Source organism: Rutilus rutilus (genome assembly GCF_951802725.1).
Source record: "Rutilus rutilus genome assembly, chromosome: 9".
Taxonomy (NCBI): Eukaryota; Metazoa; Chordata; class Actinopteri; order Cypriniformes; family Leuciscidae; genus Rutilus; species Rutilus rutilus.
The window spans coordinates 2071769-2084268 of NC_140223.1; the positions used below are offsets into that span (position 1 = coordinate 2071769).

General features: G+C 33.6%; 1 protein-coding gene across 1 annotated transcript in view; it reads right to left on the reverse strand.

Annotated features, from left to right (window-relative positions):
• The window catches only part of inppl1a (inositol polyphosphate phosphatase-like 1a), a 40741-nt gene that overhangs the window by 25890 nt on the left and 2351 nt on the right, over positions 1-12500 (reverse strand). The window contains exon 2 of the mRNA XM_084420104.1: positions 432-495. Within this exon, the coding sequence (XP_084276230.1) occupies positions 432-495 (64 nt within the window). The remainder of the gene's footprint in view (positions 1-431; positions 496-12500) is intronic.

Here is a 12500-nt window from a genome sequence, read left to right on the forward strand (position 1 = left end):
GAGTGTATGTATTTTTGTGTGTGTGTGTGTGTGTGTGTGTGTTTTTGTGTAAGTATGTGTGTTTCTGTGAGTGTGTGTGTGTGTGTGTATGTGTTTCTGTGAGTTTCTCTGTGTGAGTGTGTGTTTTTGTGAGAGTGTGCGTTTCTGTGAGTGTTTGTTTCTCTGTGTGTATTATTTGTTTATGTGTGAGTGTGTGTGTGTGTGTGTGTGTGTGTGTGTGTGTGTGTGTTAGTGTTTCTGCGTGTGTATGTGTGTATTTGTTTATGTGAGTGTTTATGTGAGTGTGTATGTGTTTCTGCATGTGTGTTTCTGTGTGTGAGTCTGTGTGAGAGAGAGAAAGAGAGAGAGACAGATAGGAGACTCCTTGTGCACTGAACTCAACAGCTGGTTCTACACACACACACACACACACACACACACACACACTGTACCTGCACCGCCAGAAAGTTCTCCTCGTCAGGCAGGATCCTGTATGTGTGAACGTGTTTCTGAAACCTAGACAGAGACAGAGACAGAGACAGAGACAGATTTATCATGTGGAAGAAATGAAACCAGGTCAGCGGTTTGACTGAATGTTTAACTGCATTAAACACACACACACATCAGATTTTTCACACTGGGCTCAAATTCTCACTTTGTCAAAAGCGTGTGTGTGTGTACTATAAACCTGTCTATGTCAGTCAAACACACAGCCTGTTCATGAGTGCACACACACACACACACACACATTTGTTAATAGTAAATACTACAGATTAACCCACACACAAACCATAACGGAAAATATACTGCATTATAATTAAAAAAATAAAACAATTACTTCATTCAAATATTGTTTTTACTGACAATATAAGGGTGATTCTCCAACTACAGGCACTTTTGTGTCCTTGGCCTTTTTTTGTACATAAATAAACAAACAAGTGCACAAATAAATTGTCATTATGAAGTTCATGCTCCCTTTTTTCTTTTAAAAATGCTTTTGCAAGGCTGTTTATTAGCAGATTTAGCAGTTTTATGCTGGTCCCCAACCCAGACTGGCCCTCTTTGAATGTAAAAAAATTATATTAAAGGATCGGTTTAAAAATATTTTTTTAATGTTTGTCTTAAGGACAAATAAAATAATATCATAAAACTATTTTTGGAACGAAAGAAGTCTGTCCCCAGGTTTTCCGTCATTTCCACCTCCTTCAACAAAATCCACTTTAATAGATCCACCTTAAATATTTTATTTACTTGGTAATCATGGGAATAATAGTGAAAAGGACGTATTAGTTGACGATGAAACTTCAGGCACATGTGCTCTTCAGCACAAGAAAATAAATCAAGGTAACTCAAGCTTTTAAACAGAGTATTTTTATTCAGCGTCGTTTCCACCTTGGCTGTAGTTCGGATGAATTATGTACAACAAATATGAAAATAATGTATTTATGTTTATTACGAGTAAACAACATAATAAGTCCAAAAGTAGCTAAGCCTGACATGAGGGTGTGCTAATATTGCAGAAGAACTGCTAAAATGTCATTTCCACCTCCGAGAAGTTACAGGCGTAGCTTTGGACATGATATATGCTGTTTTTGTGTGCTATTTGCATGTTCTCATGACATATTTGTGCTTTTGGACTGAGAACTTTATATATCTTCCAGTACACTCTAAATTTATTTTTATTTAACTATATTTATATGAATGTTTTGAACAGGTTCATATAATTTGCATATCATTTGTAATCATTATTTTTAAAACTATTAGGTATACTGTTCAACTCATATATGCTAAATAATAAAATACATGGTTAAAAATATTTTGGACTGGCAATTTAAGTAAAAATAAACAGAAACAATCTTTCCACCATAAACTGTCATTTCCATCACTACAGTTTTTAAGAAAAAAAAAAAAAGAATAACCAATGATGTGGATCTAAAAGTATTTTAAATCAAGAAGTAATAGTTCATTACTTACAATATATGCGTGAGTGACTTATAATAAACATAGACCTGAGCAAATCAGTTTTACAATATTATATTGTAATAAAATACATAAATTGAAAAGTGGTGGAAATTACATCTTTGAAAGCGCTCTTCAGAAAAACTGTTAAAAATAATAATAATCCATGGAATTCTAAAACTGCCCACTGTTATATTGTGTTAGAAGACAAATGAATGAAGCTAGGAAGAATGTTTTAAGAGAGTGAATTTTCCATAAACTCACAGTGCCAAAAGTGCTCCTAGTTGGAGAATCACCCATAAACAGGTTTGACAGACAGAGGACCAGGGTTAACATTATTAACTAAAACTCAACATAATAAAACATAATAATACACTTTATGGCCTGGTTTAGGCCTAACTTAAAACATAATATTATTAACTAATACTTCATTTAAAATAATCACTTTATAAACATAATAAAACTTAACATAATGTAACTTAAAACATAATATTGTTAACTAAAACTTAATTTAAAATAATAACTTGAACATAAACTTAAGATAATATAACTTAAAACAATCTTGTTAACTACAATTTAAAACTTAACACAATAAACATAACATAACAAAACCTAACATAATATAACTTAAAACATAATATAATTAACTTAAACTTAACATAATATCGTTAACTAAAACTTAAAATTTAACAATATAACTTAAGAAACAATAAAACTTAACATAGTATAACTTAAAACATTATATTGTTAAATAAAAATAAATACATAAAACAAACAATAAAACTTAAAAAATATATAGCTTAAAACAGTATGTTAACTAAAACTTAAAATTGAACATAAACAATAAAATTGAACATAACAACTGAAAACAATATTGTTAACTAATGCTTAAAACTTAAAGTCCCCCTGTGGTGAAAATCCAGCTTTTAATGTTGTTTATATGTCTGTGTGGTGTTTTTAATATGCTTCAAGACAAACCATGTGTAAATTCATAAGTGGACACCATTGCTGAGTATTTTCTCCTTAAAGGGGAACTATTATGCCCCTTTTCACAAGATGTTAAATAAGTCTCTGATGTCCCCAGTGTGTATGTGAAGTTTTAGCTCAAAATACCCAACAGATCATTTTTTACAGCATGTTTAAATTGTCACTTTTTGATGCTCAGAAAAACGCGCTGTTTTAGTGTGTGCCCTTTAAATGCAAATAGCCTAAGCTGCTGCTGCACGGCACAGGGGGCGGAGCTTCACGAGCTCGCGCTCAGGCTCTCAGGACAATTTCATCTCACAGAATGATGATAATATCAGAAACTCTCAGTAACGGTGTTCATTTCGACCCGGAGTCGGACAATAATGCCTACAGAGTCAGAGTGCTGTATGGAGATGGAACACGTATAGTTTAGTTTAATTACGGTTATAACGTATTTGTCATCTGCTTGTATGTATCCACTATTAATAGCCTACAAGTCTGCTGTTTCAGACCAGGTCCGAATGATGATCAAAAATATACTGATGAGTTTAATAAAGTTTATTGTACATCACACAAAAGATGAAGCGTCAGTTTTACTCCAGAAATTCACAGCAGGAGCTGAGTAAACAGTATAAGAAGTGCGCAAGTACATAAACGAATTTCGGTAGAGTTGAGGGAGCATTTTCTTTGAAAACAAAATAATTCCACCTCGTCTTCAGCGGCTGCCTCAGATTTCGGGAGTAAATAGAGAGAGCTATGTGGATTAATACATCCAGCCACACAACACCTACAACGCTAGGGAGACATTCTCGTCAGTACAACTCGCTGTGAACTCGATCAGGGCGGGGCTATGTTAAAACGGCAGTGTCTGTCAACACTCGTGGGCGGGGCCTGTGCTGTAGTGACGTCACTAAAACAGCATTCTGAGAACAGGTCGTTGGGAGACACTGCTGATGATTTATGGGGATTAATAAAAAAGGAGTGAGTGGATTTTTATCACTATTGGGTGGTTGTGTACACACACTGCCAACACACATTTATGTCCAAAGTGAATTTTGCATAATAGGTCCCCTTTAAAAAGTCTCAAAAACACGCTTTGAAATCGCTGGTGTTTCTGATGTCACAGACTACCTTGTAACTAATCAGATCAACGTGTGATCGTCAACCAGTGGATCTCTGAGCTGAGTGAGTGAGTGGAGGCGGGGCTCATTTGCATATTCATAGCACCGCGAATACTAAATGAGGCAAGGTGTCGAGTTACATTCAAGCTGTTTCAAGGAAAAAACTTTTAAATATCGTTAGCCTCATAGCATAATTGCCTAAGTCATTTTTTTTAAAATATTACTTAGGCAATTATGCTATGAGGCTAACGATATGTCATTTTGGTGATAAAAGTTGTTTTAAGGGATAAAATGATTGACTACAGGGGGACTTTAACATAATATAACTAATATCATTAACTATAACTTAAAACTTGACTAAAACTAATAAAACATTTTGGATGGTTAATTGAAATAAAGCTGAAATCAAATAATTTATAATAGTATAAATAATAAAAATAGTAATAATATTTATTACTATAACAAAAAAAAACAAAAAACAGCACTTAAATTACTAACTGGAAATAAATAAAAACTAACAGTAGCAACATGACTAAACATTTTACAAAATTTTTACTAAAACTAAATTAAAATAAAATCTAATTCAAAATATTCATAAAAAACTATACAAAAAGAGAATTTTGTTCTTAATTTATGGTTTAGACACACACACGCTCATGTTGTTTTGACTAACAAATCCATGAGCAAGTGTGTATATGTATGTGTGTGTGTGTGTGTGTGTGTGTTTTTCTTTCTGTTCGTAGATCCAGAAATCTGAAAACCCACATCATTTGATAAGCAAACTGTGCATGTGTGTGTGCAACACAACTCAGCAGCAAAATATTTAAGCATGTTTACAAATACACAATAAAAGCATCAATCTGTGTGCCTGTGTGTGTTTCTCTAGGAACAGGAAGCCGAACAGAGAGAGTGAAATGAATAGGGAAAGTGAGACGAACAGAAACAGAGTGTGTAATGTGTGTAATGAAGCGTGTGGACGTGTAGCTTCTCCATGTGTGTGTGTGTGTGTGTGCATGTCACACACGCATGACCAGCCCATGTTATTGTGCGTGACACCAGACGCTCTCACAGTGTGTGTTTGGCCTACACACCATTAAAACCGCATGCATGTGTGTGTGTGTTTCTGGACTACTCTCTCTATGTTTAATCTCTTCCTGTCTCATATTTGACCCAGAGACAGACACACACACACACACACACACACACACACACACACTGTGCCAGCTGTGTGGCGTCTCTAAGTCATCATCAGTGTGTGCAAAGAGCCACGTCGCTATGACAACCACTACAGCAGTGTGTGTGTGTGTGTGTGTGTGTGTGTGTGTATGTGTGTTTTAAAAGGTCACTTTAATAAAAGAGAAAAACATCCATAAACACTCATATACACAGAGACTCAACACTGTAAAAAAAAAAAAAGAAAGAAAAAAAAGAATTGATTTAACTTAAAAAAATAAGGCCTGCAAACCATTTATGAGTTCTCTCAACTTCAGTCGTTATCTTCGTCAGATAACAATTTTTGGTTCTCACAACGTTCTTTTTCAAGGTTTGTTTTTGGTTAGCAAGGAAATTTGTCTTCAGAAAAAGAATGTTAGTTTTTGGGTTGCAGAATGTTATTCTAATGTTATTCTAAACATAATAAACCTTAGCATAGAATATAACTTAAACATAATAAAACGTAACATAATTTAAGATAAAACATCATATCGTTAGCTAAAACTTAATATAATATAACTTAAACATAATAAAACTTAACATAATTTAACATAAAACATAATATCGTTAGCTAAAACTTAAAACTTAACATAACTTAAACATAAAACTTAACATAATTTAAGATAAAATATAATATCATTAGCTAAAACTTAAAAAATATAACTTAAACATAATAAAACTTAATTTAAGATAAAATATAATATTGTTAGCTAAAACTTAAAACTTAAAAATATAACTTAAACATAATAAAACTTAACATAATTTAAGATAACATAATATTGTTAACTAAAACTTAAAACTTAACATAATATAACTTAAACAATAAAACTTAACATAATTTAAGATAACATAATATTGTTAACTAAAACTTAAAACTTAACATAATATAACTTAAACATAATAAAACAACATAATTTAAGATAAAATATATCATTAGCTAAAACTTAAAAATATAACAAACATAATAAAACTTAACATAATTTAAGATAAAACATTAACTAAAACTTAAAACTTAACATAATATAACTTAAACATAATAAAACTTAACATAATTTAAGATAAAATATAATATCGTTAGCTAAAACTTAAAACTTATCATAATATAACTTAAACATAATGAAACTTAACATAAATTAAGATAAAACATAATATTGTTAGCTAAAACTTAAAAAATATAACTTAAACATAATACAACTTAAAGATAAAACATAATATCGTTAGCTAAAACTTAAAACTTAACATAATATAACTTAAACATAATAAAACTTAACATAATTTAAGATAAAACATAATATTGTTAGCTAAAACTACTAACATAACTGAACATTAAACATTAACAGATGTTTCCTTTCACTCAAAAACACATAAAATAACAGTTAATTTCAATATTTACTCTCCATTTCCAGCCATGTGCAAAGCATGCTGGGAACTAACAACATTGTCTCTAAATAAAACCGCATAATTGAAATAATTCTCTTAAAATAAATAGTAGCCTTAATTTTATCAGCTTAATCGGTTCCTCAATTCAAGCTTCAAAACTGTGTGTGTTTCCATAAAAAATTAGGAAAATGTATCTCTTGGTTTTATTAGTGAAATGTTCTCAATATTTTCTATACAACACTGAACCACAATTTTCTTAATAAAATATACACTATATTTTTAATTATCACCTCAATATTTAAAATGAAAATAACAAGACCCGTGATTCATTTTTTACAGTGTATGAATTTATGATTTCTGTGCCTTTCACACTATTCTTAACCCTGGCTTAATATTTTAGCAATAAAGTTGGATTTATGTAATCATTATAACCAGTTTTGATTGATCTCATTGCAACATTTTATTAAATATTGTATTAAACTTATTTCAGAGCTCTGTATACTGTCATTATTACACCAAAACATCTGCAACGTTTTAATTGGAAGGTTTGTTTACATGTTTATAAAAAATAATAACCTAAAAATAATACGTTATTTTAGGCGATTTAAAAAAATAATCACACTTTTATGGTGGCAAAAAAAGAACGTTCCTAAAATGTTCTTATTTAGTTAGCAAAAAAACCATGGGAACCAAATATTAACGTTAGGGGAAAGTTCTGTGTTTGCTGAGTTATTATTATGATGAGTTATTGTCAAAATATTAGTTGACTTACTGATCAAAATACTTCTAAAGCATTTATTCATCTTATTTAATGTTCTCCTCAACATTTACTAATAAATTATTGAAATCTACATTATTGCACAGCTCTAATCTGCTACACGCAAGGCATTAAGATATTAAGATACTATAAGCATTAACATCATGATTTTCTGTAAACGCTTTGAAACAATGAAAAGCATTAAACAAATAAATTCGCCTTGAGAATCACGAGTCCAGACTCTCGCCACACTTCCCTGTTCTACTGCGTGCTTTTATAGACACACACACTGACAGATGAGATGAACAGACAGAAAACAACGTGAGGAAACACACCAAACTGAAGTGTGTGTGTGTGTGTGTGTGTGTGTGTGTGTGTGTGTGTGTGTGTGTGTGTGTGTGTGTGTGTGTGTGTGTGTGTGTGTGTGAGTGACCACAGACAGAAAAGGCCTGTCGACTCCCAGGATAATTTCAGTTGGAGCTGGTGAAAACTTAAAGGTCTCATCAAAAACACACACTCACTCACACACACACACACACACACACACACACTCAGTGGAAACACACACACACTTCAGCCTGTTTAACTGAAGATCTCTCACAGACGCAATGGTTTTCATGTTCAGCTATTTGCTGTTCCTTAAAATCCAAAAGCATTTTTGTAGGCCGGTCATTTTTGACCCGGAAGTGTAAAAAAAAAGAAAATAATTTTCACAGTAATGCACTTGATTTAATCTGAACTCAAACCTGCTGAAACTGTTTGATGAGTGTGTGTTGGGTTAAAACACACCGACACACACATGAAATTAACACACTGATCTACAGACCTGCAAAAACACATGTGAATAGTCATTCATCCACTCAAATGTGTTCAGTACTGACTAACCTCACTGTGGTCAACCACACACACACACACACACACACGTACGTGTCCAGGTCACTTCCTGTCCATGCAAACACATGACATACTTCAAAGGAAGCCAACCACAAACAAACACACAAACTCAAAAACACTGGATTCATTGTGTTATAAAACTGATGTGAACATTCACTTCCCAGATTAAAGAAAACACAAAAAACACACCCATGATGACGATTAATCGCATCCAGAATAAAAGTTTGTGTTTACATAATGTGTGTACAGTGTATAATTATTTTGTATATATAAATACACACACATGCATGTATTTAAGAAAAATGTGTTATTTATATATCATACATACATATATATATATATATACACATATATATATATATATATATATATATACATACACACATATATATATATATATATATATATATATATATATATATATATAAATAATTATAAGCGATTAATAATTGCCCAGCACTAATTTCAATTTCAATATATTTCCACATTATAGGAATTCGAGTGAAATATGGATTCTCTCTTGATTCTGTGGTTGAATCTGATGTTGTGACGCTGAACTCTCTCCTGGATCTGTGAAACACTCTAATGTTTCCTAGACGCCTGAGGAAGAGACTTTACGACTCTCAAACCCAAAAGACGGAAAACGCCACCGGATGCCAGAACTCAAGACACAGAAGACGCGACTGGAACACACTCAAATCCTCCGTGGACATCTTCTACACTCAAGGAAACCTTTCACTGCAGACAGAGTGTGTTAAACTAGAGGTTCTGATTGTAGATTGTGATCGTGCAAAACTCAACATCTGATACAAGACACATAACTTGAGGAATCATTCAAATCTGGAGCACAACACACACACACACACTCACACACACAAACAAACTCACTCATACACACTCACACATTCACTCACTCACTCACACACACTCACTCACTCACACACTCACTCACTCACACACTCACTCACACACTCACTCACTCACACACTCACTCACTCACACACTCACTCACTCACTCACTCACACACACACTCACACACACACTCACACACACACTCACACACACACACACACACACTCACACAAACACTCAAACTCTCACACATTCACACACACACACACAAACACACAAACGTAAGTATAAAGTTTAAAGTATAAAAACTACAAAGACATTTAAACAAAGAGCTGATAATAATGGCAAAAACACAATTGAATTAAATTACTAAAATTGCATCTAAATTTTAAAAATTTAAACAAATTTTAAAAAACTATAATAGCATCTCAAATAACACAGGGTACGATCAGGCCGAATATGTCTGATGAGAAACACAAACTTTCCACAAACAGGAAAGAAAAAAAAATGAATGTAAGAAATTAACGTTCCTAAAATAACGCCCTTATTTCCTGTGAAACCATCACTTGTGTGTCTTATAATGAAAGTGATGTTGATAGTGCAAACTCAATCCTCACTAGATGTAGAGCTGATAGTGATCCAGCAGAGCGAGTCCGAGCAGCGTTCCTGCTTCAGACATTCCTCAAATCACAAATAACACCTTGATTTTGGACAGTTTCGGTATGATGAGAGCAATAGCAATCTCACAGGTGAATTTTGCTGGTAAGTGAAGGAGATCCAGCGATGATAATCTACGTTTTTTGTCCATGTTTAGTCTCAGAACGTTGGAGCTGGACTAGGGATACACCGATATGAACATTTTGGCTGATACCGATAATTCTTTATATTTTGAAAGCCGATAAATTGAAATCCACATTTTTGAGAGCCTGATTACAAAAACAAAAGTCTCACTATTAAAAGCCATGTCCCAAGCACACAATTATAATGTTCTCATTATGATGTTATGTAGCCTGTGACAGACTTGACTGTATTTTCCTTTTTTGAAATGATTCCAATCATATTTCAAGCAATTCAAAATCATCATGTTGGAACAGTGCGCATCTGAAGAGTCTCAGCTGAAGGAGATAATACATTATTTATCAGCTTTAATATATCGTTCACACTTTCTTATCAGGCTGATAACGATAACATTAAAAATGATCATATATCGGCCGTTACCGATATGGTAGCAGATATGTCGTGTTGGACCATCTTTTTATTTCATTCACACAAGCAGAAATGTTGAGTGGATCGAGCAGGCTTACAGATTGGATGGATTTGGATGTAATCAGAGTAGAAATGACATTTAAAACCATTTTAAATGTAAAATCTGACCTATAAGTAGTATGTAGATGAGGAATCATAACGGGCCTAGAACCGAACCCTGAGGGACACCTTGCTTCAGTAGGAGATCGAAAATCCTCTAGTGAAATGTAAAACTATCAGGGTTTGTACAGATACTGTAACATGATATTCCAGGACTTTTCAAGCACTACTTTTAGCGCTTTTCAAGTACCTTTTCATAAATATGGCGGTTTTCCAGGACTTAAATTTCGAAAAGTCAAACTTAAGCACTTTAAGCACCTCGTACGAACCCTGAACTGTCTAATTAAAATGATATTCCAGGACTTTCAAGGACTTTTCAAGCACTACTTTTTTGGTTTTCAAGGACTACAATCAGAGATCTCACTTATCAAAACAATATCTATATTATTTTTCAAATTCTAAAAAAGGTAAACAGATAAAAATAAAAAAGTGGTACAAATAAAGTGCAGCAGATGCAATGACTGTGGAAACTTTAACCATTGAAAGGATACTATGACAAAGATATCGCTTTCCTTATTCAAACTGGCTTTTCTCCCTTGAATATATGATTGACCTGAAACATGAAAGCTGTATCATATATTTGGATATTTATGAGCGATATCACGCTCATAGCCATGCGAAATGGCTCTATCAATATCAGACGGGCTGCAGCGTTAATTTTGTGTGAAAAGATTGTTTAATCGATAAAATTAAACACTAATTTCACATTGTATTTCAATAATTCAAGCGCTTTTCAAGTTCCTTTTCATAAATATGGCTGTTTTCCAGGACTTCAATTTCAAAAAGTCAAATGTAAGCACCTCATACGAACCCTGAACTGTCTATCAGAGAGCTAAGAGGAAAGCCAAGAAAGGACAACACCGGAAATCCCTACATCCGAGTAGTAAATAAGTAAGTCTTGGCGAAAAGAACCTCATTCAGTTTTTCACAGCTGGCACAAGAGATGCACCAACTGCTTAAAATAGTTCATCTGTTGAGCCAGTCCACACACACACACACACACACAGAGAAACTTGTTCTGGCTTGAGTATCCCAGCATACACACACGTGGATGTCCCTGCGTGTGTGAGGAACATCTCAAGCCCTCTGGTGAACCTCTGGTGAAATGTGAGCGAGTTCTGACGCGTATAAACACCCCCTCGATTTCACCGCCTGCATTTCAAAACCAAAACATAATCCCCAGGCTCTGAGGAAAAATACGAGCTAGACTTCAGTCGTGGTTTTTGAGATTCACCCTTTAATTCCCAAGTTCTACCCAGCTGACGACAATATGTTCAAAGAACGGTTTGCTAATGTTCCCATTATTGCTGAACGTCCACTTTTTTTAAATACTTTAAAAACGTCTTTTTCTCGGTTAAGCGATCATTAAGCAAACATTCTGTTTTCTCATTCTGCAAATATTATGGGAATATTATTTTGTATGTTCTCTGAACACTTAAAAAAAAACGTTAGATGAATGTCCAACTAAAACGTGTCAGAAAAATGTTGCATAACCGATGCATAAATAAGGTTTTTGTGCTAACGTTTTTGAGAACATTATTCTCCAGATAACTTTGAACGAAGGTTCTAGTGCTGGAAGAACGTGTGTTCATTACGTTGCTAGAACGTTAGCCAAAGTTCTGAGAAAAATCTAACATCAAGACCTTTATTCATCTCCAAAGAATCAACGCCCGAACCGCTAAAGAACCTCAAAGTCATAAAAACAGGCTGTTAATATGCAGTGTGTTCTGATGGAAACATCCACTGAGCTACACTTGAATTTTAATTGAATAGAGGAAACATTCATTTCTTTGAAATGCATCCGCGTTATGGGTTCAGTTACTGGATTCTCTGAATTTCCAACTAAATCTCATGGCAAATTTGTATTTTGTTACGGTGTGCCGAATTGGTGGCTAATTCGTACAATCTCATTTAGCAAATTTTTCGTATGATTCACCTGTGCCCCACTGACGGCCGGGTTTAAGCACAAACCTTCACGCCTACTTCTCTCAAAATATCATATGTTTTCATACAA